At 36.6% G+C, this 27626-nt stretch overlaps 2 protein-coding genes across 2 annotated transcripts; one reads left to right on the forward strand and one right to left on the reverse strand.

Moving 5' to 3' along the window:
- The first annotated feature begins 7675 nt into the window (after positions 1 to 7675).
- Positions 7676 to 8879, forward strand: LOC135143222 (TBC1 domain family member 1-like). Its single transcript, XM_064075100.1, is given in 2 exon segments — positions 7676 to 8169; positions 8172 to 8879. Coding segments are annotated over 2 exon segments (1053 nt in total). The 5' UTR covers positions 7676 to 7824.
- Positions 8880 to 21946: 13067 nt separating this feature from the next.
- On the reverse strand, positions 21947 to 23650 carry LOC135143223 (ATP-dependent DNA helicase PIF1-like). The gene has a single exon (XM_064075102.1). The coding sequence runs from the start codon at positions 23648 to 23650 to the stop codon at positions 21947 to 21949; it is 1704 nt and encodes a 567-aa protein (XP_063931172.1).
- Positions 23651 to 27626: the final 3976 nt, after the last annotated feature.

The raw sequence follows: 27626 nt of genomic DNA on the forward strand, positions 1-27626 counted from the left end.
TCTTATATGTACCACAAAAGGTGGAAGCAGCTATCTCCTCAACCTGCTGCACTAAACATAACTAAGTGTTCGTTTTTATAGAATCTATTATTCGTTCACGATGCATCGAACCCCTTCTCACTACCACGTTATTCTTTCCAGGGTCTGATCAACAAAACGCCTCTCGTCATAATTCGTTATTGCTGAAGGAAAAACATTCTTCAGTGTATTCCAAATGGTCAAAGTAATTGTTCAGGAGAATTCCATGTGACACGGCAGCTCTACACCTTTTTATGTTTTTACCAAATCGTTCGCTTAATTCACGTTTGTGTCATAAAAAAACTTTATTTACGGAATCTTGACCTGCTGGTAAATTGTCTTTGAACTTTTTCAATTGAATTTTCCTCCCATATAAACAACTTTTAAACATTTCACGAATATCATGTTTGTTCATTGGCTGACCCCATTCGCCTGTTAACTGAGTAAGTTCCACCAATCATTTTTCTTTTTTTTTTGGGTTAGAGAGGCTTGGCCACCTAGATTGTGCTGCCTTTTCGTGTCTTTGTAACGTAGATTTCGGAATTTTTTTAAAGCTTTTAAACTTATCTGAACCTTTCGGTAGTATTGTAGGACAGTCTGAAAAGCCGCTGCAGTATAATTTTAATATATGCCTAATTTTCTCTAACCTACTTCGTCCACTGTCCCACTTCACCCCCGTTCGTGCACAAAAAATTAAAAAAAAAGTCTTAAAAAAAAACGAGAGTACTTTTTGGAACATAATCTTCAATAATAATAATAATAGTTTATTTACGCTCATGGCACTTTACAATAGTTAGTTTATCAGTATGTAAAAAATATATACAGGGTTAGTCACGAGAGAATTACTTCTGAAAATTATTTTTACGCAACCCAAAATACGAATACCATGTACCATTTGATACTAACTGAATTTAAAATGAAATGCTTAATCCATGATTGCTTTGAGTTTGGCAATCTCATTTCGACAATTGTGGAAAAGGAGGTTACGCGAGTGTCCATGGAGGTACCGCAGCCAGTCGGAAATCTCCTCCGGCGCCGCTAATAAATTTGTCAGTGTGCCTCTTGATCTTTTGCAACCGATTAATCACGAGAAAATTATTTCGAAAAATTCCTTTTACGACATTTTATTCAAAGGTCACAACACAAACTCAAACAAGTAAGTAAATAATTTAACTACTAATCTGTTGAAAATGTTGGTCATTTTGGGGGGATGCTACGGCTTTTTTTGTAAATGGATGGCCGAAGAAGTCCAGAGGTTGCAGATTTGCACTTCGAAGAGGCTCTAGGTGACGCAGATATGGCGAATTAACACATGCACATTAGCGGCGAACAACATTGGTAGAGCATTTACGGCTTCAGTATAGCCCAGATTGACCTGACTGTATGTCGTCGATCCAATGGGGCTCTAGAGGCGAGTCAACGATGAAAAAAAAATGCTAAAAATTAATTAACGTCAAAGTGACACTGCCAAAGTCAAAGCAATCATGGATTAGGCATTTCATTTTAAATTTAGATAATATCAAGTGGTACAGGGTATTAGTATTTTGGGTTGCGTAAAAATAATTTTCAGAAGTAATTCTCTCGTGACTAACCCTGTATATATATGTATATACAGTGCATCTTTTTTAAAAGTGGCCACAAGGATTCCCATGTTAAATTTTATCCCCGTGTTAGCTTATGTTTGAGTAAAGATTCAGAGTTGAAATTTTTACTGAATGTAATTTGGGTCATCTTTTGTCGATTTTATTAAAGATCACTTTTTAAATGTGTAGCATGCTACTTTTACTTGCCGGTGTGTGGGGCGTATTTTACAGGGCCACACAAATGCTTGGGTACTTAACATCTGTCTTGAACACCATAAAAGACAACTGAAAAGAGAAAAGGGCCTAAAAGAAAGTATAATAGAGTTGCGGTAGTCAAATTAAGTATAACTGGTTGCATATGTTTGTTTTTCTCCGGATTTTCAGGTTTTCTTACTGTTTTCATTTTTGTTTTTGGCGCCAGCCGATATGGGGCGGCTGGAGCTACGCCTGTTACCCCTCCCATTTTAGCGGGTGGCTGCTATAAGCCACAGGGGGTGTCACTCTGCACTCCTGGGTGCCATACCACTCAAATCTCTTTCTCTACACTTTTATCTTTCCTCTCGTCTTCTCTCTTCTATTTCCCAGAGTACTGTTGTACTGTTTTGGGGAAGGTCTTCCCTTCCTTTCCACTCTTTGTCGACACCCCAAACAGTGCAACCCTTCTTCTATCTTTCCATTCTTACTTTACTATCACTTTCCCTTCACGCTTCTTCTCTTAACTCTAATTCTTTTGCGTCTAGTACTAACAACATCTCATCAACCACGATAATTATAAGCCTACGCGAACCTAAAATATCGGTACGACTTCCGGATGTAAACAATCCGCCATCTTGATGTCAAATATGTCAATACACGCGTACGACGCGAATTAAAGGTCTTCCTTAAGAGGGGATGGTGGAGGAAGTCTTCCATTTTTAGAGGATTCGGTGGCGGTGATCCGGCAAGTAATGTCGTGTTGTGCGGATCTGAAATTATAGTGCCGGATACCGCTATCGTTCTATCGTTTATAGTATCGTTTAGGGTTGCATTGCCCAACCCACTATCGCTATTATTTAAAGAGGATTCGGTGGCGGAGATCCGGCAAGTAATGTCGTGTTGTGCGGAACTGAAATTATAGTGCCGGATACCGTTATCGTTCTATCGTTCATCGTATCGTATAGGGTTGCATTGCTCAACCCACTATCGCTATTATTTAAAGAGGATTCGGTGGGGGTGATCCGGCAAGTAATGTCGTGTTGTGCGGATCTGAAATTATAGTGCCGGATACCGCTATCGTTCTATCGTTTATAGTATCGTTTAGGGTTGCATTGCTCAACCCACTATCGCTATTATTTAGAAGAGGATTCGGTCGTGGTGATTCGGCGAGTGAAGTCGTGTTCTGAGGTTCAGGAGGAGTCCTGAAATCTTAGTGCCGATTACCGTTACCTATCGTTTTTCGTACCGTTTAGGGTTGTGTAACTCAACCAAGTATCGTTGGTGAACCTCTTAACTCCAGAGGATATCGTTTGAGGCCTTCTCAAAGTAATTATCGTTAATTTTTTTTTTGCGTCGCCATATTGGAATTGAGAGATTTTCCAAAATCTAAGTCAAGAAAGACGCTGAATTTCGCTTTCCGAACAACTCCAGATCGCTGCTATCAACTTCCCGTGGCAGATCGCAGTTGCTTCGCCTGTGAGAACGTTGCTAGTTCACCAGCTACAGACGTCCTTGGATCTACAACCAGCTAAGTCCTTTATCGTTCTTATCGCCTTAGAACTATCGTAAAATTCTAGTTTCGCTTTAATTGAAATTTCTAATTCTATCTCTTTGCGTACAATTAGATAAGTTTTTTTTTACATCTTAAAGCGCCAATCAGTACTGAGTGGTCAAAATAATATTTAACAACATCCTTAAGGACCGTCATGTTATAACAGCACGTGTTAGCGCTATTTTGTACATTCGTTATATCATAATTCCATCTTATTCCATATTATTTCTCCACATTGTAATTTTCCATGTTAAGTTTTTTTAGTTTTTTTATCGCTTCAATATCTTAGGCTTATCACTATCGCTTACTATCAGCATTAGTAAGAATTGTTTTTATATATGCTTTCAACTTTATAAATTTCACTTAGAATTTAACTTTATTTTGTATAATATTCATCTAAGTTACTTCAGTTAATTTAATTAAGGTTACTAACTTTATTAATTTTAAGCTGCTTCGCAAATTCTATAATTTTTTACAACTTTTGCACAATAATTAATTCTTATAATTCTTTCATTTTTTTGTAATAATTTTATAATTACTTTGAAGTTATTAACGACCTACAGGAGAACCATTGGGGTTAGCTAGTTCATAGATAATGGGCGAGATCTTCTTAACGACAATGCTCAAGACAAAGCGAGGTGCCAGTTTGGCTGAAAAATACTGAGCTGCGTCCGATAAGACTTTATTTCTGCGCCACACTTTATCACCTACTACAAAAGAAACGTCGCGTTTACGCAAATTGTACCTAGTCGCATTCCTTAAATATGACTTATGCAAGCGTTGCTTGACCTCAACAAATATATCTTTAAGTTTTGACATGTCGTCAGCATAACACTCACGGTCACCAGGAAACAGAGCGATATCAGAGGTACTGGAAACTTCACCGTAATATTTGCCACTAACTGGAACGTGTCTGGCGAAATTCAAAAAAGCTGGCGAAAAACCTGTAACTTCATGACGCGAAGTATTTATGGCTTGTTGTATTTTTGACAACTCCTTATCCCACTCTCTGTGTTTTTTTATATAACTTCTAACGGCGTTTCCAACAGTAATAATAATGTATATTCGTGCCCAAACTGTACAGTTTTTACATTCGTCAGAAAATAACAAACTAACACAACTTATATAAACATAAACACAAAAAAACATATACAAAAATTATTACAATCAATGTCGATTTAAATACTCGTCATAATCATAGTAAACACCGTTTATCAAGAGTTGTTTAACTACCTTCTTAAATTTGACAAGATTGAGATTTTTTATATCAGCCGGCAAACAGTTATAAAATTTTATACCAAAGTATCTGTGAGCTGTCTGCGTTCTCGTTAGGCGAATACTCTTCAAACACAGTTTATCCCTAGTCCTAGTATTATATGCATGGAAATCCCCAAATTTGTCAAAGATATGGATATTTTGTTTTATATAGAGTAAACATTCATAAATAAATAGTGCCGGAAATGTCAAAATATTTAATTCCCTAAAAGCAGGGCGGCAATCAGCTCGATATGGTAGACCGGCAACTATCCGAATTGCTCTCCTTTGAATGGAGAATAGATAATGCCTGCAAGATGCGTGACCCCATATTAAGATTCCATATCGCAGGAAGCATTGAATGAGGGAACCAAAAGCGATTTTTAGAACTTCTTGTGATACTTGATTCGCAAGGCTTCTAAGCATAAATGTATTTTTGCTAAGTTGTTTCGCTAATATGACACCATGTTCTTTCCAAAGCAATTTGTCATCAATCGTGATTCCCAAGAATCTCGTAGTTGTTTGAATATTTGGTAAGAGTGTTAGATTAGCTAGATTTGGTGACTTTTTTAGGGAAAACAACATGTTGACACTTTTCCCCTCATGCAGTGCAAGCCCGTTACTACAAAGCCAGTCAGAAGCCTTTGATATCGCTCTCTGATTTCTGGTCAGGATTTCATAGCAGTTTTTGTCGGTAGTACTGATTGTTGTATCATCTGCAAATAGAATTACATTATTTTCGTTTAGTTCTATGGGAAAGTCATTAAAGAATATTAGAAATAACAAAGGTCCCAGTACCGACCCCTGGGGAACCCCACGGCTGACAGGAAGATCAGACGATGTTGTTCCTTTAAGGCTAACTCTCTGAAAGCGTTCAGTTAAGAAAGAACTGATAATTCTGCAACTATCTGGATGGATGTTATATACGTATAATTTACGAATAAGAGTCTCATGTGATACAAGATCAAAAGCTTTCGTTAAGTCCAGGTATGTTGCAATGCAGTAATTACCACTTTCAAAAACTTCCGAAATTTGATCTATAAAACTTAGTAATGCGTCAGATGTTGAGCACCCTTTACGGAATCCAAATTGGTTTTTAACTAAGATTTTGTTGTCTTCAAAAAATTTCGTTAATTGTATACATAACACTTTCTCTAAAATTTTCGAAAAGACAGGTAATAGGGATATAGGTCTATAGTTACTCTTGTCATTTATTTCACCTTTTTTGAACACTGGTATGACAATCCCTGTTTTCAAACATTTAGGAAAAGTTTTGTTTTGTATGCATAGATTTATTAATTTGGTGAGTGGCGTAATGATGACATCTTTCACATTTTTTATTAATTCCATGCTGAAGCCATATATGTCTCTAGATTTACTCGACTTTAAATTTGTAATAACATCTCGCACACAGCTCTCAGAAACTTCAGTAAAACGAAAATACATGGTAACATTATTACAAACATTATTATTATTACACATCAATCCTATAGGATCATATTTGGGGTCAGGTACATTTTCTAGTATATCATTGGCGATATTATTAAAATAATTGTTAAAAACATCAGGTGAGATATCGCTGTCCAAATTTTTATAATTATTTTTATTTCGTTTACTGTTTATTACGTCCCACATAGCCTTGGACTTATTTACTGCAGTACCTATATATTTATTATTCGCCTCATGTTTTGCTTTCTCTATGCTTTTGCGATACATATTTCTATACAATGTTTTATATTCTTTAATTAAATTATTTTTTGTACATATGTACAAATCGTCCAGAAATAACAAATTACTTCGCATGATTTGTAACTCATAGTTAAACCACTTAACCTTAGCTCGGTTATCACAATTATTATTACCTTTGAGTATGTTTTTTTTTGGAAAACATATTATATATTCAGCATAGATTACATCAATAAATTTTTTAAATTTGCTATTAATATTTATATTATCTAGAGTTATAAAGGTCCAGTCTAACTTCTTTAGGTTATTAAAAAACATAGTTTTACCCAAGCCTGTAAAAGGGCGAAACGATTTAGAAACTTTTTTACTTTTGTTTAATAAGTTTGTCTCAGTTATAATTTGTAGACTAAGAGCGCTATGGTCAGATATACCTGTATTAAGATTAGTAACCCTAACTAGTGACATATCTAGATTTGTGAAAATGTTATCTAAGCCATTTCCTAATCTAGTAGGAAAATTAACATGCGGCCTTAAGCCGTGACTAAGCAGCAAGTTAGTTAAGTTACGAGTATCTTCATTTGGTACAGTAAATGATGAGTTAAAGTCACCACCAATAAGTAAACTTTTCCTATTGTCATATAATAAATCCAACACTTGATTCAAAATTATCAGGAAATCAGAGTGCTTACCAGAGGGAGTAAGGTTAGTACGTTCGGTAGGGTTACATTGAGGATGGTACCTTGCGTTAAACCATATCTTTTGAACTTGGTACTCCTCGGCTAATGACTTAAAAACTCTACCGGCAAATTGGGTACCATTATCGCAAATAATGAACTGAGGTACGCCAAAAATAAGGAACACTTGTTGTTCAACAAGCTTTACGATATGTGCTGCTTTCGGATGTTTGAGGGGAAAAAGAAGTACATATTTAGTAAACCAATCGGTAACAACAAGAAGATTGGTGTTGCCTTGCATAGAACGCGGTAACGGACCTAAAATATCCATCGAGATAATTTGGAAAAGAAACTTGACGTTCTTTTCTGAACCCATAAGACCGATGCGAGACTTGCCAGGGATTTTTATCTACCTTAGACACCATGGAGAGGTACCAATGGTCGTCGTTTGATGGCGAAACGTCAATTATTGAGATCTCGGGTGGAAGTGAGCGAGATAATGCATCCGGAACTACGTGATTTTTGCCCTTTCGGTGAATGAGTTCAAAATTATGTTGCTGTAGCTTAACAGACCACCTGGCTAATCTACCGGCGGGATCTTTAAGTCGATTAAGCCATAGCAGAGACATATTTTTGTTGTAGTCGTGGACGGCGAGGTGGACGTCCCTCAGGTCGCTCTGGGAGCCAATCGCCGACGATAGAGGTGTCGGATAGGGAGTCGGAGGGGACGAGGTCCAGGTCGTCGACGATTGGCTCCCAGAGCGACCTGAGGGACGTCCACCTCGCCGTCCACGACTACAACAAAAATTCGGTGTCGCCGGATAGGAGCGTGACCACGCCGGCCAAAACCCCGAAGTCGCCTATGATGGATATCTTCTTAAAAGTAGGCATCAGCCCCAAGTCGGTTCCTTCCGAAGACGGCTCGCCGAAACTCGACTCGGGTTCCTGGCGACAAGCCATCTTCAAACGGGTCATCACCCCCAACAAGAACGAAAAACCCTCAGAAACCAAGAAACGAACCAACGAAGAGCTGCGCGAATTATGGAAGAAGTCCATCTGCCAGGCCATCCTCCTCGTACGAATGGAGAAAGAAAACGCCCGCCTCAAAGCCGAACAGGAGGAATCGGCCGTCAAACGAATCAAACTGGAGTACGACGAAATGAAACCGTCGCAGAAGGACGTGGTGGAGGTCTGGGAGATGCTCACCAACAAAGAAACGCGATTGAAGCTGGACAGCCAGATTTGTTGAACGCAATTAGACAAGGTGTTCCAAGGGGCAAACGTGGTGAAGTGTGGCAATTCCTCGCCGAACAGTACAACATGAAGTACGCCCCTATTAATACCGCCAACTTCCCCAACTACAACGCCCCTTACGACAAACTCCTGAAATAGCTCACGTCGCACCAGCACGCCATTTTGATTGACTTAGGGCGGACTTTTCCCAATCACTCGTATTTTAGTAGTCCGTTGGGGCCCGGCCAGCTCGCCCTTTTCAACCTACTTAAAGCCTATTCGCTCCTGGATTCGGAGATGGGCTACTGCCAAGGTTTGAGCTTCGTCGCTGGGGTCCTCCTCTTACACATGGAAGAATCACAAGCCTTCTTGCTACTCAAGCACCTTGTGTTTAGACGGGACATGCGCTTGCAGTATTTGCCCGACGTGGTGGGTTTGCAAGTCAAACTATACCAACTGTCGCGCCTCCTCCACGACCAACTCCCCGATCTCTACAACCACTTCGACCTCTACGAGGTGGCACCCACTTTATACGCAGCCCCGTGGCTACTGATTATCTTCGCCTCCCAGTTCCCGCTAGGCTTCGTCACGAGGGTCTTCGATTTGATCTTCCTCGAAAGCCCCGCGAGTACGACTACTAACGCACCACCTCTGAGTAGCCTGCAAGGTCCTCCAAAAAGTTAATTTTTATTCGATACATATGAAATCTATTTTATTTATTAAACAAATATAAATCACGAAAAAAAATAAAAGTCACCAAATTGACATATTTTTCGCACATTTTTGTGGAGTTGTTCGGAAAGCGAAACTCTATTATACTTTCTTTTAGGCCCTTTTCTCTTTTCAGTTGTCTTTTATGGTGTTCAAGACAGATGTTAAGTACCCAAGCATTTGTGTGGCCCTGTAAAATACGCCCCACACACCGGCAAGTAAAAGTAGCATGCTACAAATGAAATGATATTTCTTAAAAAAATTAAAATGTTCGGGTATTTTTGTCTGTAATATTGTAGGCAGCCATGTAAAAACAGACATTTACCTGACCTTCTATGATGTACCAAAATTTTTTAATGGAAATAATTTTAATTTTTTAAAGCACAAATTAATGATTTACTGCAAAAAGTGGTAGTGGGTTTTCACCCTAGCGAAAGTTAACATGGGGTCTAAAATTTAACATGGGAATCCCTATGGCTACTTTTAAAAAGACGTACTGTATATTATACATTATTAAAATAGAGTTGCGCTGACATTTCTTTTAAATTTGGTAGCAATTGTACTAAAGAAATCTACAGACATATAAACACTATTTACATTTCTAACGCATCTACACAATGGAGAATTTTGTCCATAAAAAGTTTTGTGGTAATCTATCTCTAAAAATACGTGTTCCCTAACAATATATTGCGGTCAGAGTACCGTTAACATTAAGATTAATAATTAAATAATTGTAAAATCGCTGGACAGTTTACGAGGGCTGTCCGGCGGAAAGTGAGCCTAGGGTCGAAAGACTGACTTTTAAAATCTATTATATTTTTAACTTTGCAACATAATCTCTATCTATTTCAATACATTTGTCACATCGACCGTGCAATTGTTTTATTCCGCGAAAAAAATATTCCGAAACTTGGTCTGCAAAATACTCATCTACAGCTGACTTCATTTCGTTTTCATCGAAAAATCTCCTACCACGTAACGCCTTTTTTAAATCTTTAAACAAATAAAAATCGCTGGTAGCCAGATCTGGACTGTAGGGTGGATGATTAATTTCCTCGAAGCCCATATCTCGTACAGCAGGCCTTGCAACTTGAACTGGCGCATTGTTCTGCAATAGGAGAATTCCTCGGCTAAATTTGCCCCTGCGTTTTTCAATAATAGCTTGTCGCAGTTTGATTATTAAGTCAGCATAATATTGACTGTTCATCGTTCTTCCTTTTGGAATATAATTCACCAGAAATATTCCTGCGCTATCCCAGAATATCGTTGCCATAATTTTGATTGCCATCCTTTGAACCTTAAACTTGCGCGGTGGCTTTTCTCCCTTTTTTATCCGTTGCATAGACTCTTGTTTGGATTCTGGATCGTACTGATAAATCCATGTTTCATCACCGGTTACAATGCGATGACAAATCACATCCAAATCATTCTCACATAAATGAAGACAATCATGAGAACTTTCCACCCTCCGTTCCCGCGCGCTCACCTTGCTCATTAACAAATGATTATGAAGAATTTGTCCAATACCATCTTTACTAATCTTCAATTCCTCTGCTATCTGACGAACTCGAATTCGACGGTCTTCGAGAACTAATTGTTCTACTTTTTTGATATTTTTGTCGGTAACGACAGTCCAAGTGGGTTCTGGGTGTTCATCGTCTTTAATTAACTTTCGTCCATCTTTGAACAGTCGAGTCCACCTTTTGACTGTTGCAGATGATGGAGCACATTGTGGATAAGTGGCCAATAATTCTTCATTAATTTCTTTGGCACATTTACCTTTTTTTACAAGGTATTTTATCACAGCACGATATTCCAATTTCCAAAAAGACAACGTTTCACTAGACATGTTGTGGTTTGTTTGACGTTTTTTCAATAACCGTTACATCAATCATAACCAGATTTGAGACATCAACTACTAACATTATGTGTGTATACATACAGTCGAAGTTTTTTTTTTAAACATCCATCTTCTAGACGAGGCTCAATTTCCGCCGGACAACCCTCGTAACTTACCAGTCAGAACTTTCTGAACAAAACAAATATCAAAATATTTCCTCCTTATTTCTAATGTAGGCAAGCCTAAGTACGCTAAGATATCCTTATATACATTATTGCTATAATATATATTGCATTTAAAACATATTAATTTTATCCATTTTCGCTATATTTTTTCTGTTCTATCTATATAGTTCTGAAAATATGGACACCACCAAATCACCGTACAATATTCTAATATGGGTCTAACTAAACAAACATATAGAACTGGCAAAGCTCTTGTATCCCTAAAGTCATTTACCAATCTTTTTAAAAAACCTATCATACGATTAGCTTTATTGCATACCGATTCAATGTGCAAATGGAATGTTAATTTGGTGTGAAGAATAACACCTAAATCTCTGATGCTATCCACGGCCTCCAGAGTCATATTATTAATAAAATAACTAGGAGGATCACACTCAGATTTCCTGCTGTATCTTAATGTCTTTATTGAGGTCCAGTATAAATATACAACACAATTCTATTAGTCTATTCAAATCATCTTGAATGGATCTATCATCGTATGATGTCTCAAAACAATTAAAAATATTTAGGTCATCCGCAAAGAGTAGAAATTTAGATTTACTTTTCTTGTCAACAGATAAGGAAGTGAATAATTCATTTGGTTAAATAAGGGCAAAGATTTTGAGCCGAATACAAAATAAATGTCAATTCTTCAGTGTTGTTAGTTGCAGATTGGCTTGATTCCTTGAATGGAAGTTTTCCTATCTAAAGCATCAAACGTGAATAATGGGTTCGCACAAGCCGATTGTGCAATCGCAGAATTCTTAAACCAGACGTTCCCCGAGATGAATAAAATTTTATCGACCCCGCACTGATTTATTGAAAATCTAATAAAACTATTAATTAAATAGTTTACATACTTAATAGAAATTTAAAAAACCTCTCAGGTTACGAAATTTATAGAAAAAAATTCTAATCTTAATTATGTGAAAACGTTATACCTACGCTAGATATAATGCATGAAAATACCAAGAAAATATGCAATTCGCACTGAACTAATATACCGCGCCGTCAGCCAGAACTAATTGAAACTAACTGATTTATTGAATGACCATTTGTGTTGTATTGCTTAAATTATTTTTTCTACTCATTAAGGTTGAAGTTTGTCATTTTCCCATCGCTGGCAGTGGATGAAATTTCATTTCACCCTCTAGTGGAAAAATACTCGGCCGTCTACGATTTTAACGGGTCGTCCAGCCTGAGCGTTTCGCAGCTAGCGAAACGTGTCGCGTATCGCCTGCACCGACCGCACCGTCCGCTTCGCGCGCTTCGAAAATCATGACGCCTAGGCTGGACGACCCGTTAGTGTTTGACGTTTAATACTGCTAGTTATTTCCTAATTTCTTAGAAAAAATAGTATATGCAACTCGCGGATGAAGAAATTTCAACGGCTCGAGTTTCTTTTTCGCACTCGCTCGTTGCACTCGCTCGTGTGAAAAAATCACTCTCGCCGTTGAAATTCAACTTCATCCACTAGTTCCATAATGTACTATAGCGAAACACTAGTTCTTAGTGATTTACTTGTAAAAATATCCCCCTTTTGACGTAACAACAGTACGACGCAACGGCTAGTGTCTCCTATCAGTCCTATAACAGATAATAGAAATATGTAGAAAGTGCCATTCATTTCTCTGTTTTGACATTGGAATGGCATTTTCCAGCACGAAAAAATCATACAATAAGGGGCTCTCTTCCAATTCAATTTTTGGTGAGATTTTGTTTAAGGAATTGGTGCGACAGCCTTTATTCGCCGCTGGCTTTGTTGCCGATGCAGCCAAATCGCGCAGCTCAGGGGGCTTCTCTGGCCTATTTTTATTTGAGGTCACCTACAGTTTATGTTTTTAGTAAAATTTTGTTTGTTTTGACCTATATCGTACAAAATTTTCCATTTTCTGCCAAAAAATTGCAATAAGCGCTGACAATAAAGAATTATTCATTTGTTTAAATTGGACGCCATGACAATAGGTAGTGTCACCAACGGTAACTATTTTACCAAAAAATTCCCAAGGCTAAGATGTTTGCAGTTTTTATTGTAAAAAAGCTAAATTAATGTAAATAAGGGTCAAAACAGAGAAAATAGTATTGCAGTAATTTTAACAAGGCTTTATTCACTACGAAAAGTACACTTAACTTATAACAAAAAAAATATATAAAAAGTATGTCGCGGGAGCGCTGGCGGACTGTACTTGTTCACCCTTCAGGAGCTGGATTGCGAGAGAGCGCTTCCCCTCTTCCTCCGTCTGCTGTTGCTTCTTTTTGGCTGTTCTGCTCTTGCGCGTAGTGGTTTTGATAGCTGTATATTTGGTTGCCTAATCGCATGGTGCCTACAGTATAAAACATACGTGCAGAAGGCTATTCCAACGCGTGTTCATTCAAACACTCTCGTGTTTGAAACTTGAACTTGCGTTGGAATAGCTTGCCTTCTACACTTATGCTTTAATATACTATTCTGGGTCCATTAAAGATTGGAACCAATCCCAAAAACAAGTGGTTGCTATGGTTTTATAAATCATACACTTCAACAAACGAGTGTCACCATCAGAGGATATTCCAACATCCTTTGCTCTCTGAACCATCCATTTCCACATCTTTAAAACTTGTAATACATTAAATTTGTTGTTGGATCCAAATAAGGCCAAACAAAAAGTTGCAGCTTTTTCACATACAGTGAGGATAATTACTTGTTTCAGCACTTTCAAAATATTCTGTTATTTTCTTGCAAGAAGTGGCTGGAAAACTACCTAAAATTTATGCCAGGTAAAAATGATTGTTTCTTTTTATTGAAAATTTAGAAAAATGTCAAGTTAGAGGTCCGTGAAAATCGATAATTTCTATTTACCATCTAGAACCACGAGGTGGACTTAATTCCAGACTTCCCCAACGATGATGGGACGAACTCAAAGTTCCTTTTGAATTTGTTGCCATGAGAAATATAGCAATAGTTATCCCCCACTTTAAATTCTTTTCGAATTTTTTAATTAATATTCATAAAATCCATACTTTTTTTTTTTTTTTGTTACGAACAAAATGTTCTATAACTAGTTCATTTAAATTGGTGTTTTTTTCCACTAGTTTTTTTTCTATTGTACACATTGCCAAGGCGCACAATCTTTCTTGACACATTGTATTTCGTAAAAATGTACTTATACGTTTTAACGTCAAAAAACATCTTTCGCATTCACTTGCTAGCATCGGTACTGTGCAAATAATTTTCAATAATTTCTTTGTTTCTGAAAATACGTTTAATAAATTGTTTTCATACATAAATTTCAAAAACCTTAAGGCACCATTTGCTGTTGAAAAATCGGGATGATTATAAATAACATTTAACTCATTTTTTAACACATTAAAATTTAAATCATATTTTGTAGGACATAATTCAACTTCTTTTAATCGAAAATTTAGTCGAAAATATGAAAATAACCTAGTCTGAAACTAATTTGCTGCTGTAATATAATCTGCTTCTAAAAATTGATCATCTATACTAAATTTAATGTTTTCACAAATTTCTTTAGCAATTGCAATTTTATTATCATTAAAACGAGACCGCTTTTTTGAAGATTCACCCTCTTCGTTGTCTTCTCGGTAATAATGGTAGCCGATAGAATCTGTTACATGTTGCATGGAAAGTTTAAAAGAAGTAATATTTTTTTGAAGTTTAGTTAAGTCCATTCCGCGAATTTGAAGCTGGTTGAAAAGTATCTCGGTAATAGGCATGATACTGTGAAAGAAGTATAACCAAAAATTAAAATCGTAATCTTCTAATGTTTTCCACAAACTATTTGCCTTGGCAATATAATTATAATTTGAAAGCGGTTAATCAAATCATTTTTAAAACTATGTATAGTTGAAACTGTTCGTGACTTAATGTTCCATCTAGTCAATATTCACTATTTGGTAACATTCTAATGTCAGATTGTGTTCTGAACATCGGCAACTTGTAGGTTTTGTAATTAAATGCATTTTATTCAATTTTGACATGTAAACAAACGTTTATTTTGCCGTCAGTAGGCCACTAAAGCTTTGGTTTATCCGGTAGCACCATAAAATTTTTAAACCGCTAGCGAAATAAAATTTTTATTTTGCTGTTTTATTAAAACCATGGTTCCCATTTCTGTAATTTCTCCAGTGTCTTGCTGCTCTTTCCATCTAAGGAACTTTTGATACACTTTCTGATCTGGTCTTTTCTGGGAGCAAGTTTTGTCGTTAGAATCTTGCATGATTTTGCAATTTTTCGATAATTTTAGTTTGTTTAAAATAAACAACCACCGTCGCCAGACTCACATACTACACACACACACCTGATATTGTACACTAAATTCTACGCATATAAAACTTTTATTTGGTCGCTGTCAATACTGACGTTTCTCGAGTCTGAACTTTGAATCACCAGTTTTTTCACAATTTGGGACTTGGGGTTGTCAAAATTGAATAAAATTTTGTATTACACTCGCGGTTAAAATGAATGTGTAACTCGCGGTCTTAAGGCGCTCGCGGCATACGCCGCTCTCGCCTTAAGCTGACCGCTAATTAAACATTCACTTTAACCGCTTGTATAATAAATAACTATTAATATTTTTATTCACAATCGGTATGTAATATGTCATTTGCCAACTTTTTTGAAGTTTGAAAGTGAGCAATTGTTTGTCATCTTTACGAACCGCGTTAGAGGTCGGCAAATTTTTTGCGAACCTCCACGCCAGTGAAGGCTTGTTTTCTGTAGTGTTGTTTGATTTTCAAATAAATTGTTCCTTAGATAGGCACCCACTTCTACTCCAGTGTATGGTTGGATAACAACCTAAATAAAGCCACAGTATAGATATCAATCAGTAGAGACAACTCGTTATTTTTACTGACCCGTTTTTATGGGTGGTCATTTGTCTTGTGACCGTATGAGGGCGCGCAACGCAAGGTACTTCTCTTTCTTACACATTGGGACATTGAACTGCGGTACTTTGGTTATCTAGTGACTTTAATGTGAAATATTTGAAATTTGGCAGTTTAGTTGCATTGGTTTTGATGATTTAAGGTTGATCTTCCGGTGTAATCATTGCAGTTAAGTGTAATTTTCACAGAGACATTTTAAAAAGCGTTGTTCACGTTTTTATAGGACCATTACACAGTATATACCATTGTTTGCTGTTTAATTTTTTTGTAAAAAAATTAACAAAAAAATTACAGCTTAATTTTTAAAATAAATAATTCAATAAATGATCAAAGTAACAAGTATATGATGTTGATTTAATGTGAATAATAATTAAATAAATAATGAACAATCAAAAATTATTATAATTAGATAAAATATTTTATTTTCAAACGTCATATAACTGACACGCTCTTACCGGGGTTTAAGTCTCATTTCTCTGACAGCGTTTTTGAGCGGCGTATAAATAAAACTTATACTCCGCCGGAGTATAACTAAAATACTTATACTCCGCCGGAGCATAAATAAAATATTACATGACAATCAAAAATCTGAAGTGAATAAATTTATTATGAATGTTGGATAGATTTATTATTGTCAAATTAAACTTTAATTACATCAAGCATTGAGTATGTACAATCAATGCATTAAAAGTTCGTCACATCTGCAAGCTCCGGAAATTCCAAATAATAGCACAATCTGAAAAAAATGTTTTTTCTTAGATGGGTAAAATACTTTTTAATCCACTTACTTTAGTTCCCAAATATTTTTCGTCCGGTGCTTTTGCTAAGAAGGTAAGAAATTGATGCTTTGTTAGAACGGCCGACTTCTTAGCTTGATAATTTTCCCGCTGATGCTTTTTCAGAAAAGCACGAAGATTCAAATATTTTGAAATGTCCACTTTTTCTCTAATATGAAGTAGGGATCTCACCATTGAGTAATGGCTCCATAATGAAGAACTCTTCATTTTCTTAACATTTGCCAGTTCAACAAAATAACTCAACACAGCATTCTCTGAATACTTCTTGATATTCCTTTCATTACAATACTTTAAAAATTTTGCGTATGACGCTTCGTATATGGAGGCTCATTTTGTAGGTAGAAGGCTTTCTACCGCCGCTTGTGCTCCAGCTACGACGTCTGGTGGCGTGGAGGCTATTTCCACGTCCTCGTCGCTCATAATAATTTTTAAATAGCTTCAAAAACCCAAAGATAAACCAAAAAATTTTTTTTTTGGCTTGTTTATTATTTTCATAAGCGTGTTGTCAACCATAGTAACCATGGTAAGTCAATACAAGGCTACTTAATAATTTCAGATTATTTTTTTAATGAAGCAACAAGATAGGAAATAATCGTTTCAAAAGAAGAGTAATCGTTTGAAAATAAAATATTGTATTTCATTCGGAGTTTAAGTGACTTTATGTGACTCGTATGGACTTAATTCGCCTCGCTATCGCTCGGCGTTTAATCGTCCATACTCCGTCACATAAAGTATCACTTAAACTCCTAATAAAATAAATATCTATAATATGAGGTTTTGGCTTTTTTTATTTTGAGGTTTTCCTCTGAAATTTCTACCTCTCTTTTTTTAGAACTACCAACTCTCTGATTCCTTCGGTTACCTGACTACTGAAGCTCTTGAATTCCGTAAGGATATCAGAGAGTAAAACATTCTCCTGTGTTTGCAGAGTGGTAGTTCTTTTAATTTCATCCAAAACCTGTGTTTTAGATTTTTTTTTGGGACAGTTGGAGGTATCACAGGTGGTGCAGTGAGGGGTGCTGGCAGGATTGGCGAAACTGAAACTCTGGGAGCAGAGGAAGTAGGGCTAGGTCCAGTGGAACACATGTTATACTCTGTAAAAGGTGGAAATAACTAAATAACTATTGATATATTTGCAAAGTAATTATGGTTATTTAAAAATGATATGTGTATATTATTACTGTATCGGTGTTGAAACTATCTTGTTATCTATTTATAAATAAAACTATTTTATAAACGTTGTGACGAGCCGTCACTAAATTCGTTCACGAGAAAATTGTAACTAAAAAGACTAATAACAAACCCTCAAAACATAACTAGAAAATTTGCAAATCTTAATTAATTAACACGCATGTTCTAATCGGCATATAGTACCATTCAAATAGATAAACAAAATCAACTATCAATCCCCAAATGCAGGAACAAAATTCGCGTATTCGCAAATTGCGAATAACATTGCGCTTGCCAGACATTGCAAATAACTTGTACAAAATAATGCGCCAGAAACATCGCCAATCGCAATTACTTTCATCTAAAATTGTATCCAAACTAAAACAGCTGCAAACGAAACCCAGACACATAAACAACCTCAGAAAAAACGCCCTCTTTAAAAATAGCTACAACAAGTAACCACATGTAGCGATGACGACATGAAAAGCATGACGCAAGTTGAAAAAACCCGAAAATATACGACACACTAACCAACAAAAAACGTCAGTCGCGGAACCATAATTAAAAGCTAAACCCTATAACACAACGAAATAAAACCTAAAATCCCGTACCGAGTAATACACTAATCATGAAGAAATATAGTCCACTAAAGTCGCGGGAGACAAGAATAATGAGTAAAAATCCCTATATAAGCAGTAGCGCCGAAAACGGTTTAAGTAGAAGTTTCCAGTTGCGGTCGAAGGCTCTGTCCAAACCGGTGTCGAGATTTTTTATTAATTTTGCTGAATTTTGAAGAAATCCGAACTTAGAAGAATTTGCTGAGCCCGAGAGGAAGATAGAAAAATTCTCAATGCTGCAGCTGTGTAAGTCTACCTTTTAGTCATTCTTAATTTATCTTGCTTTCCGTTTTTTTTCGTCATGTGTTCTCGAGTTCGAATCGTACATGTGTAGCGTTTAATTTATGCGTTTTCTTCGTTTCGTTGGGTGTGAACAGTTAGCGCCGGCACCGAAAGTAATCTTTAGTGCTTCCATATGTTCCCGTTTGCAGGTGGCACGTTTAGCCTTGCGTCGGTTCTTGATTGTTGGGGAGGATTTTTCGATAAATTACCGTTTGCTTTTAGGATAATTATTCCAAATTTCTGTAAATTGCCGATTTAACTCTTTTGCTTACGACATAAATATTTTATATGCGTTTTTGGAGAGGATTTTTCTGATTTTTACCGTTTGCTTTTATAATAATTATCCCAATATCTCTTTAAATTTGCGGATTTAATTCTTTGCTTGCGACATGAATATTTTATGTGCGTTTTTGGGAAGTTCCCGAATTGAAACCTTTTAATCTAATTTTCTTGCTGTCGATTATTTTATATTGAATTTTTTTGCCGTTTAAATATGACTCCGTTCTCTGATTATTTTGCTATAGTATTTGGAAACCTCACATAATATTTTATTTTATCGTCTCATTGTATTTTAGCGCATTTATGATACTAATGTCCCAATGTTTAACTGCATGTATAAATTATGACTGTTTATTTTCACATGTATCTAACTGTCCTGTAACCATCAATTTTTCTCGTGAACAATTGTTGTGCTCGGCATATTTAGCTAATCGATGTATGTAAAAACTCATTTATCTCTCTTTTTACATGTTTATATTCATAAGTTGTCGTAGATTTAAGTGCATGATTTTTACCCGTTATTTTAGTTGTTCTCATGATTTAATTAATATATATAAATGCCCAATCGCAATTTATTCAAATAATTAAGTAATGATTCCATTTAGTAGTTAGTAGTTTATTTTTTTTTTGGTTATTTATCATGCTCGTAATATTAAAGTTGTTTAGAAGGTATCGCATTTAATTAAGGATTTACTGAATTAATTTTTAGTGTTTTTGCATGCTGATTTTTCTAGGATTAAGTTTATTAATTAAAAATGTGGGTTATGTTCATAGATTTTAAGAGTTTTATTAGTGGAATATAACTGCGTAGCGCTTTGGAAGATAGTTTTGCATGTTGTTTTGTTTTTTCGTGTTATGTGTGTGAATTTATTTTATGTATTATTTTCTGTTGATTATTTACACATTTACTCGATTATTCTTTTGACATGCTTATAATGCTTTCTTTTAATATACGTATAAAAATGTTATATAATATATGTTTAATTATTATTTCTTCCCCTACATGCAGTTTAGCTCTTCCATTTCCAAGGAAATGGGCCTACACCCAAATAAATAATTTTGTTAGTGTCCAAAAGCTCGGCCGCGGTCAAAACTATTTGGGCACGACAACGTATACATACCTTCAGTGGGGCTTAACGAAATTTCAAGGTATGGTGGAGGGATCGGGAGAGGAGTTGGTTCGTTAACAACTAAAAAAAAGTGCAAATAATGCAAGCAATTCAGTAATAAATAATAGTTTAAAAAACTAAAAAAACACGCTTTTATTGCTAATCGAACTAAAAACTAGAAAATAATTTTTAATGACAGAGTTTAATATTACAGTAGTAGAAGATCAAACAATCAATCATAATAAATCACCTCAAATTAAAATTATAATAAAATTTAAGTTATTAACAGAATAATTCAATTCAGAGTAAAAAGCGTGGGGTGCATTTTACTGCGGTTCATAACTATCCTCTCATAGATAGTTGCCAATAGAATGATTGTAATATTTAAAATATCAAGCACCCCACGCTTTTTACTCTGAATTGAATTATTCTGTTAATAACTTAAATTTTATTATAATTTTAATTTGAGGTGATTTATTATGATTGATTGTTTGATCTTCTACTACTGTAATATTAAACTCTGTCATTAAAAATTATTTTCTAGTTTTTAGTTCGATTAGCAATAAAAGCGTGTTTTTTTAGTTTTTTAAACTATTATTTATTTTTCATTTTTTAGTCTGCGACAAATTCATAAATTGGGGAATTAATTACTTATTTAGATTTTTCTAGAAAGAACCACTCAGTGGTCTCCGTATGATCGATCAACGGGAATTAGTTCGAAATCAATCGCCCTCACGGACCAACGGGACACAATTCATCATTGTGGTTAGTTTTACCCCCCAATTAATGGAAAATTCCAAGTTAACGTCGTTAAGGTGTCAAAAGTCTTTCGGTGCTTCTACTGTAGAACTCTTTTATGAACAAGTTTAATTTATCAATCAGTTTTTTTAGGGTATAGACTATTGAATATTTTACGAATCATTTCGTAATCTAATCATTTCATTTAACGCTTCACTGTTGCATGGAGTTTTTCCTGTTAACTTAGAGCAATCAAGTTCTTCAATCCGAATACCGTCCAAAGATCTTACACGACAAAGTGCTACATAAGCTTGTCCAGCAGCAAACAGTCGCGAGCCTAGATAAATGACTGCATGATCAACTGTATAGTTGGATTCATGTATCTTTTGACACACGTGACCGAAGTATCATACAAGCTCAGACAGCACCTACCATAAGAATCTTTGTTTTAAGGATTACAAAAACGAAGAGCCAGACAAATAGTATGTCTACCAAAATTAGGCCAAATTACGCTCTACGTCAGTTATTCTCTTCCACAAAGTTCCTTGAATTAGAAAAAGATAAAATACGTAATAAATGCGTCCACATAGTGCGACAGGCACTGATGTAGTCAATCTAGTGACTGATAATAATTCATCGATTTTTCATCAAACGTCACTGTCATTTTTGGTTTTACTCAGAGTGGTTAATCGCAGTTTTTCGTTGTTCTATTCAAGTTTTCTATGCAGTTCTTCGTAAAGTTCGTTGGTTGTTAGGATTCTTGTTTCGTTGTCCTATTTTTTATGTTTTGTTATCTTATTTCTTGTTCGTGTTTGGTCTACAACATGACGAGCAAACGTTTGAGTTCCCGTGCCCAGAACAACGTGTCCAACTGTGAGTTGCAGATGGTCTAGACGTTACTCGCCGAACGGTTTCGAAGATTAAAACTCGAAAAGAAAGACTCGGCGTCCTTCCCAGTCCGACAAAATCACGATCCAATAGGAAAGCACCGAAACCAAAAGACCTGCCTGAGCCTACACATTTGTGTCATGTTGACGTTATGAACATTGTCATCTTTTTGACTAATTACTACAAAGTAACAGTTATTAGTTCGGACGTTAGCTTTTGGTCACGTGTGTAAAAAGATACATGAATCCAACTATACAACCTTGCATCTTGTGGACGGTCGAAGCCCAACTCAGGATTAATGGCAACATTCGTCTCTCAGCAGTCCTATAGCTGTATTTCGCTGGGAACTGTATCGATATCGGTTTAATCATGTGTACACCATCTGAACCGAAATCGATACGGACTGATGGGATGTCGTCCGCGTATAGTTGGCCTCTGCGAAAATTTGGCCAGATAATTTCAGTGATGAAACCCATATTGCCATTCACTAAACCTTTCGACATGTCAATGTTCGACCTTAACATCACTTTAGCCCCTACGAATATTTTCAGTACTTTCGGAAGACCTCCGGTTTTATTAATATCATTAGGTATCACAGAATCTAAGTCCTTGTTACCTAGATTTCGAGTAGCATCAATGAGTTGGTCTTGTGCTTTTATTGTATAAATAACTGTCCCTTTATTCTCAAAACTCTGGAGAACTTTTTCGTTGTGTCTAGCAACTTGATCATTCGTTGTGTAAATTCTTAACGCTTTCTCAATCGCGAATTCATTAGTTACATCTGTTGAAACTTTTTCAAGAAGGATTTCAAGATGCCTAGACGTCATTGCTCCAACTCTAAGGGCGTTAAGCACATCTATAAATGTCGTGTCTCCTTGTTGACGCATGTTTTGTTTGAGTTCAACCAGACGGAACTGTCGCCACAAATGTGTAGCTGGCTTCATATGTTCTGGTTGCTGAAAAACTTGATGTCCTCGAACAGGTGGTAACTGCATTAGATCACCAAAGAGTATCACGTTTATGCCTCCAAAACAAGCGTCTGGCTTTTTCAGCTGTCGCAAACGAGAGTCGATCATACAAAGCATCTCATAGGGCACCATAGAAATTTCATCTATGAACAGGAACTCAACATATTGCCATAATTGACGCATTCCTCTCAAATAATTACCAGTAAGAAGTGGCATACTCACAATCACTCCATCTTTTTGTACTGGTAGTTTTAGCAGACGGTGTAGCGTAGACCCACCGATCAACCGTGCTGCAACTCCAGTTAGAGCACCAACTTTTACCACCGGTTTTCCATAACATCGGTTTACTTGGTTTTTCAATAGATTAAAGAGGAATGTTTTCCCGGTGCCTGCTCCACCAGTTACGAAAATTTTCTCTCGTTTAATATCACCATTGAGTTGGTTCCTGATACTGTCTGTGATAAGAATGAACAATTGTCTTTGATCAACATTCATAGCATGTTGCGCTCTTTGGAATTGATCATTGCTCATTTCTGTCTCTGGTAACTCTTCCTCTTCAGCTTCATGATTTATAATCTCTGGCTCCCGCTCTCGATGTTGGCACATATGTCTACTTGTGTCCCTTAAATGACTCTCTCGAGCTAAGAAAGCTTCTTTTGCATTATCGAAGCCTTCAAGTAATTCAGTTTCCGAACGATGTGGCATATATTGAAGGAGTAAGCTGTAGAAAAAACTTTCTGGATCCGAAGCTGCTATAAAATATGGCACCCTGACAACTGCAGGAACAGTTCTCACAACCATTTTGCTCTCATTCAACAGAGTGATGAGTGGACGACGCGTGTTTGATTGTTCTTCATAAGCATCATGATCAACACTCTCCTCAGTATCATTTACCACTTTCGGATAGTGAGGTTCAAACAACATAGCAAATTCTGTAAGACTCATGTTCTCAAAATCGTAGTCAGGATGTTGTAACGGACGTTTTTCATATCTTTCAAAGATATTGCTGTATTAGCCAATTGCGTGTCCACTTCTGTCAAATTGCAATACTCTGTAACGCTGTTCTGGCTTTCTTGTGTTCAAGAAAATACAATTTCGCGAACTGTTCCGCAATGGGATATGACAAAGCCGATATGCACATTCTGCAGCTGATATTTGTCGTTCACGAAGAATCTTCATACATATTTTGAGCAGTTTGCGTGAAAGATCAGTTTCTTCGCGTTGGATTTGTTGTATTGCCTGTGCAATTCCAGAATCGACACCCTCAGGTTCTGCTTTTGATAGATACTTTGCAATATAGTATGCTATCGCTTCGTTCGAACCGCACGGCTGAATGTCCATATTACCTTTCCACAGTCTCAATAACTCTGGGTGATAATTATTTACCCAAGCATCTTCTTTACGACGCTTGAGTAAGCAAATTCTGCCCCCATTACGGAGGAAGTCATCAGAAGAATGTGATACTATTCGTGTCTCGTTACATTCTTGACGTGGAAAGTTGAATCGACATCTTACAGAGGTATTATTCTTCGTACAAGTTTGTGTATGTCGATGAATTTGACATTTTTTCACGAGCTCGAAGAGCTCTGGATCTTCTTCTTCTGTAGGAATTTTACACCAGCAGTTACGATCAAGTAGAAGAATTCCTTCCTCTGTATCAAATGCTGGATCATTTTCGATCCAAACTACCATATGAAGGTGAGGACTACCACGATTCTGAAATTCAATACGCCACCAGAAGTCTTTTACTTTTCCTCCAAATACCTCATCATTATTTTGAATGAATTTCATTAGAGCGTTTACTCTGATCATGAAATGTCGACTCAAAATCACTGGGTACATTTCGATGAGTCGTTGAGTCTCATAAATGTCAAGTGTACTTGGATCAACATCAGGTCTACCATCGGCTATTAACAAAGCCTTTCGCTGATCTAACCAATGGAGATCATTTGAACTAAAAGTTACAAAATAGGTTGGGGCTCCTATACATCTGATTTGAGCTAATAGCTCGTTTAAGGCTGATCTCCAATAGGCTGCAGAACCTCTCAGATTCTTGAGATAAAGATGGACGTCTTCAACTGCTCCCTCTTGATTAACAATTTTCTTACCGCATGCTGATATAGTGCTTTTGATTCGATAATATTCGAAGAACGATAAAGCATAAAAGAGGTAATCGGTACGTTGAAATCTTGTGTCACTTCCCAAAATTCTAAACTGATAGTCCAATGCTGTAATTTTTACAGGTCTCTGCTCATTAAAGCCATTCTTCCCATAGGGCAACAAAAAGTACCAGGCAAATTCTTCTGCTTTCAGTTCATGACCCACATTTACGATATTATCTTTCGTCTTGCGGGTAATTTCATTGAGATTTCGTGAAACCTGTATCTCATCTTCCACATTAGGAGGCATGGCATCAATCGGTGCCATCATTGATGTCTGCAATGGAATAGTTTGGTTAGTTAAATTCTGTTGGGAAGTGATTGTTTGGGATGCTGCTTCTACCCTCTCAGCGCTCTGATGAGTCTCTACCTCAGAATCATCATATATACCCAAAACTTCAACATCGATGTAATCAAGTGTAAATTGTACATTTTTGCTGCCTGTTGTACGTTTACATATCCTCACGAACTCGTCTAAATTATCGCATTCAATAACGCAAGCTTTTCCATTGTTGTCCTTTGCTCTAGATCCCTTTTGGCCACAAGAATGAGAGTTAGTGAAGTAATATTTATCATCATGATGCATTACTCCAAATGATTGACCATCTGTTATTAGTATGCCTGCGTTATATACCATAAACAGATCTTCCAAACCTTGACGAAGAGTACTTCCAAAGTTTGCTTCATTTAATTTGTCGTTCAAGCATCCATATATACTTGGTTCTTCGTCAAAAGTGATCCGAAATCTTTTGCCAAATGCGATCAAATCATCTTGGATAACTGCGAAATTCCGAACTAACAAGTATTGATCATTTTCTATAGGATAAGCTGTGGCATTTCTCTCCGTTTGAAATCTTATATTGCTGTAGATTTGGTCACCTGTTATCATATTTAGATTAAGGATGTTTGTAGACCAATATTGTGGTGAAAGAATGCAGGCTCGGAGAATGTTTGCCAATGCCATCGCACAACATTGTACTCCTGCAAATCCTGATGTGAATATGATATCGTTGCCTTGATGCCATGAAGCACGTACAATTCTCGAGGAATCATTGATTTCCATGTAAGCACTAACATTCTCAATAGGTTCTTCATTGGTCTCTACAGCAATCGGTGCCATCATTGATGTCTGCAATGGAATAGTTTGGTTAGTTAAATTCTGTTGGGAAGTGATTGTTTGGGATGCTGCTTCTACCCTCTCAGCGCTCTGATGAGTCTCTACCTCAGAATCATCATATATACCCAAAACTTCAACATCGATGTAATCAAGTGTAAATTGTACATTTTTGCTGCCTGTTGTACGTTTACATATCCTCACGAACTCGTCTAAATTATCGCATTCAATAACGCAAGCTTTTCCATTGTTGTCCTTTGCTCTAGATCCCTTTTGGCCACAAGAATGAGAGTTAGTGAAGTAATATTTATCATCATGATGCATTACTCCAAATGATTGACCATCTGTTATTAGTATGCCTGCGTTATATACCATAAACAGATCTTCCAAACCTTGACGAAGAGTACTTCCAAAGTTTGCTTCATTTAATTTGTCGTTCAAGCATCCATATATATTTGGTTCTTCGTCAAAAGTGATCCGAAATCTTTTGCCAAATGCGACCAAATCATCTTGGATGACTGCGAAATTCCGAACTAACAAGTATTGATCATTTTCTATAGGATAAGCTGTGGCATTTCTCTCCGTTTGAAATCTTATATTGCTGTAGATTTGGTCACCTGTTATCATATTTAGATTAAGGATGTTTGTAGACCAATATTGTGGTGAAAGAATGCAGGCTCGGAGAATGTTTGCCAATGCCATCGCACAACATTGTACTCCTGCAAATCCTGATGTGAATATGATATCGTTGCCTTGATGCCATGAAGCACGTACAATTCTCGAGGAATCATTGATTTCCATGTAAGCACTAACATTCTCAATAGGTTCTTCATTGGTCTCTACAGCAATCTCGACTGGTGCTTCTTCTACTCTTATAATATCATTTTCTTCAATTACAACCTTCTGATCGATAGTGACATCTTTGTAAAGTGGATTGTTCAAAGTCAGCCAATTGAGTGCATCATAAATTTTTTGTTTGGATATCGAAAACTGTCGTGTTACGTTAATATTCTCCAAACGCTCAGTAATGACGACTATTCCAGCATTATTTGCGGTTCTTGGTAACATGTTCGCAAGGTTTTCAGTGACTTCAAAAACATCTTGTGCGAACAATACCGCTTGGCCACGAAAGCTATATTGCCCAAATACGCCACTTAATTTGATAATTTTTACAAATGGAATAATGCGTGATATTAGCCGTTGTTCGGCTTGTGACAATTCCGCAATTACCTTTGGAATGGATCCTGGGTCCAAATTGTTCCAATAAGATTTAGACGGTGCAAAATTTTTCTTTGAATTCAAATGAGTCTTACAGCGCTTACAAACGATCAAGCAATTTCTTTGTTTTAATTCGCTAGGTAAATATGGTGCTGACTTAGTGTCTACAATCCAATTAGAGATTTGATTTTTATAGCACCGTTTAGTGCAAACTTCACAGATCTTATCACAAAACGTGTTAATTGACTGCATGAAGCCTGTTATACTGGCTCTACTTAGTCTTCTCGACTCGGTGTTTCGTTGCCGCATGTGCTGTAATCGAGCCGCTTTGTCTTCCTCTGACTGTGAGGCTCGATATTCAGTACTATGTTGCCGCATGTGCTGTAATCGAGCCGCTCTGTCTTCCTCTGATTGTGAGGCTTGATATTCA

The sequence above is a fragment of the Zophobas morio genome, unplaced genomic scaffold (assembly GCF_036711695.1).
Source record: "Zophobas morio isolate AGI-343-1 ecotype UQ-CSIRO unplaced genomic scaffold, CSIRO_AGI_Zmor_V1 ptg000058l, whole genome shotgun sequence".
Lineage (NCBI taxonomy): Eukaryota > Metazoa > Arthropoda > Insecta > Coleoptera > Tenebrionidae > Zophobas > Zophobas morio.

What these genes read in the sequence shown, in the direction of transcription:
- LOC135143223 (XM_064075102.1), bottom strand. Translation starts at nt 23,650, where the DNA reads ATGAGTCTTACAGAATTTGCTATGTTGTTTGAACCTCACTATCCGAAA.